This window comes from Rhincodon typus, chromosome 48 (assembly GCF_021869965.1).
Source record: "Rhincodon typus isolate 14 chromosome 48, sRhiTyp1.1, whole genome shotgun sequence".
In the NCBI taxonomy this organism is placed as follows: Eukaryota; Metazoa; Chordata; class Chondrichthyes; order Orectolobiformes; family Rhincodontidae; genus Rhincodon; species Rhincodon typus.
The window spans coordinates 5,598,234-5,601,519 of NC_063379.1; the positions used below are offsets into that span (position 1 = coordinate 5,598,234).

At 51.4% G+C, this 3,286-nt stretch overlaps 1 protein-coding gene across 1 annotated transcript in view; it reads right to left on the bottom strand.

The window, feature by feature from the left end:
• Window positions 1-3,286, bottom strand: part of copa (COPI coat complex subunit alpha) — a 26,315-nt gene that overhangs the window by 21,424 nt on the left and 1,605 nt on the right. The window contains exons 3-5 of the mRNA XM_048620769.1: window positions 2,357-2,466; window positions 502-601; window positions 61-196 (exon numbers count right to left, since the gene is read on the bottom strand). Coding sequence (XP_048476726.1) covers window positions 61-196; window positions 502-601; window positions 2,357-2,466 — 346 coding nt within the window. The remainder of the gene's footprint in view (window positions 1-60; window positions 197-501; window positions 602-2,356; window positions 2,467-3,286) is intronic.

A 3,286-nucleotide genomic window follows, 5' to 3' on the forward strand; every position in this document is an offset into this window, starting at 1 on the left:
AGCTGTGATTTCCCCCCCCCCAGCCCCCAACCTTTAGCTGACCGCGGTCCTCTCCCTCACCTCTTGGACATGTCCCAGACGCGGATGCTCTTGTCCTCGGAGTTACTGAGGATCAGCTCCTGCCGAGGGTGGAAGACAGCACAGGAGACATTGTTGTAGTGACCACGGCATGTGTCCACCTCCCAGGCCTTCGAGTCTGACACACAAACAGCACAGGGCTAAGAATGGGGCACACTGACCCCATCACAACACGCACAGCACAACACCCCGAGGGGAGATCGAGGCAGGGTGGACGGGGCGGGGTGGGCGCGAGGCAGGGGGTGGGGGGAACGGGAGCGATTAGGAGAGAGGCAGACAGGGAGAGACATAGAGAGAGAGAGGACGGTGAGGGGGAAAGAGAAAAATAGAACAACAGTAGGACACTGAGGCTGACTCCAGGAGAGTGTGAGGCCAGGGTCTGAACAGGAAGATAGTGACCACACACAGTGAGGACACACTCACCATTCATGCGCCAGATCTTGACTTGCCGGTCGTCCGCTCCCGACACAATCAGGGGCATGCTGGGATGGAAAGCTGCCCAGTTGACACCTCGATCATGGCCCTGGGGAAAAAGAGGGGAGAAAGAACATGCTGCTCAGTGTGACCTGGACTGCACTCACTCCTGGGCGAGGCCGGACGGAGGGTGGAACACACAAGAGGCTGGGAGAGCGAGACTCAGGCACTGCTCGCTTCTGGGACAGGGGAATGAAGGGAGAACACACGAGAGATTCAGAGAGTGATCATCTCTTTACAGGGACTGAGCCAGAGGTATGGCTCTTTGATTGAGTATAATTGGTTAAATTTGCCTTTTTAACAACTGTCTTATTTGCTTGTGTTGAATTAGCTTTAATGCTGACTGTAAAAAGCTGAATCACGGGTGTCAGCTTGTAAAGATTGTGAGCTGAAATGGGGAAAGGAATATGTTGAAAACTAACGATTGCTGCATTTTTACATTTTACTTGGCCCTCATTGGTAGTACTGTTTACACAGCTGCTCAGTGACAGAAACCTGGTTTGTAGATGGGTTGGAGACAAGGGGGTGGGAGCTTCAACTGGCAACAGATAGCTGATTGGTCTGTCGATTGCTAACCGAATATCCATCCCATTTTGCCTACCCAAGCAAGCGGCTCCCAGGATGCATTCGTAGAAGTCATCGAAACTGGGAAAGGACGGAGCAGTTTTTACTCTGCAGTAACAAGCCTGCAAACAGCCAGTTCATTTCCCCACATCAGTTCCTGTGAGCCGCGACTTTCAAAGATCATTCTCAGTGGGAAGCAGCCACCCTCTACCTTCCACAAACCAGTCCAAGTCACTGGAGGGCAGGGAAATCGAGGAGCAGCATTCTGATCAGCACAACAACGCCTCTACTTCCTCAGGAGGCTAAGGAAATTCGGCGTGTCTGTAAAGACTCTTACAAATTGTCATAGATGCACCGACTATCCAGAAATAACACAGCTTAATATGGCAACTGCCCTGCCCAGGACCGTAAGAAACAAGAGAGTAGTGAACACAACTCAGACCATCACGAAAGCCAATCCCCCATCCACTGACTCCACCTACATGTCTCACTGTCTCAGGAAGGCAGCCAATATCAACAAAGACCCCTTCCCACCCCGGTTATAATCTCTTCCAACCTCTCCTGTCAGGCAGAAGATACAAAAGCTTAAGCACACGGACCACCAGATTCAAGGACAGCTTCTTCCCCGCTGTTATTAGACTTCTGAATGGGCCTGTCAAATTTTAAATGGAATGTTAATCTTGCGCTCTGTGCACCTTCTCTGCAGCCACAACATTGTATTCCTCGCTCTATTACCCTAATGCGCTTCGTACGGTATGATCTGCCTGTAGCGCATGCAAAACAAAACTTTTCACTGTACTCAGGCGCACGTGACAATAATAAATCAAATCGAAGGGCCATCTCAGCAAACCCTACGGACAAGGATCATGGAACTGCTTTCCCAGTCTTTCCCTCCATCCACAGCACCCTTTCTTTTGTGTCTGTCTATACATGCACATTATGGGTAGGGGGGGCGGTTTCCAAGTAGGTTAGGGCTTCAACGAGCAGAGCTAGCAGTGGATGGTTCATAACGGTTTACCCGTAAATACTTGCCGAAAATTAACAGTAACTCTTGTTCATTACAAAACCCAGGTCCCCGCTTTCTGTCAACTTGGGTCTGAAATGTAAATTATGTGTTCCACATCCTTCTAAAAGTCCTTGAATTTGTTGTGACAACTCTGGGAACACAGGGGCCAGATTTCCAGCACAATACCTGAGTGAGGTGTGAAATATTTTGTTCCACAGTGCGGGGAATGCTCACCTCCAGAACATGCTTGACCACAGCGTCGGTGGTACCAAAGAGGTCGACGCCAGATATCCCACGCACGTCACTCTCCACCGCACCTGGGGACAGGTTCTTCTTTCGGAGACCTGGGGGAAGACACTCACGGTGAGGAGAGGGTGCGGGAGAGCCGAGAAAGAGAGACAGAGACAGACAGAGAGAGAGAGACTTCCATCGGTCAAGACTGTCCCCACATTCACTTCACCCATCCATAACCCTCTTCAGACCCCCACCATAACCCTCAACACTGGTCTTCCCAGCAATTTTTGGTGTCACCTTCAAACCTGACTGCAGGACACACCCCTCATTCAAATCATTACTAACTAAATGTGACCCCAGCACTCATCCCTGCAGCACTCCTTAGCCACGGGTTACCATCCTGAAAATGCCTCTCCCACCCCAATCTCCAACCCTGTCTTCCTGATAGAGGTGGCTCAGTGGTTAGCACTACTGACTCACAGCACCAGGGAACCAGGCTCGATTCCACTCTCGGGCGACTGTCTGTGTGGAGTTTGCACATTCTCCCCGTGTCTGCGTGGGTTTCCTCCAGGTGCGCCGGTTTCCTCCCACAGTCCAAAGATGTGCAGGTTAGGGTGGATTGGCCGTGCTAAATTGTCCCATAGTGCCCAGGGATGTGCAGGTTAGGGTGGACTGGCCATGGGAAATTGTCCCATAGTGCCCAGGGATGTGCATGTTAGGGTGGATTGGCCATGAGAAATTGTCCCATAGTGCCCAGGGATGTGCAGGTTAGGGTGGACTGGCCATGGGAAATTGTCCCATAGTGCCCAGGGATGTGCAGGTTAGGGTGGATTGGCCATGGGAAATTGTCCCATAGTGCCCAGGGATGTGCGGGTTAGGGTGAATTGGCCATGCTAAATTGTCCCATAGTGCCCAGGCATGTGCATGTTA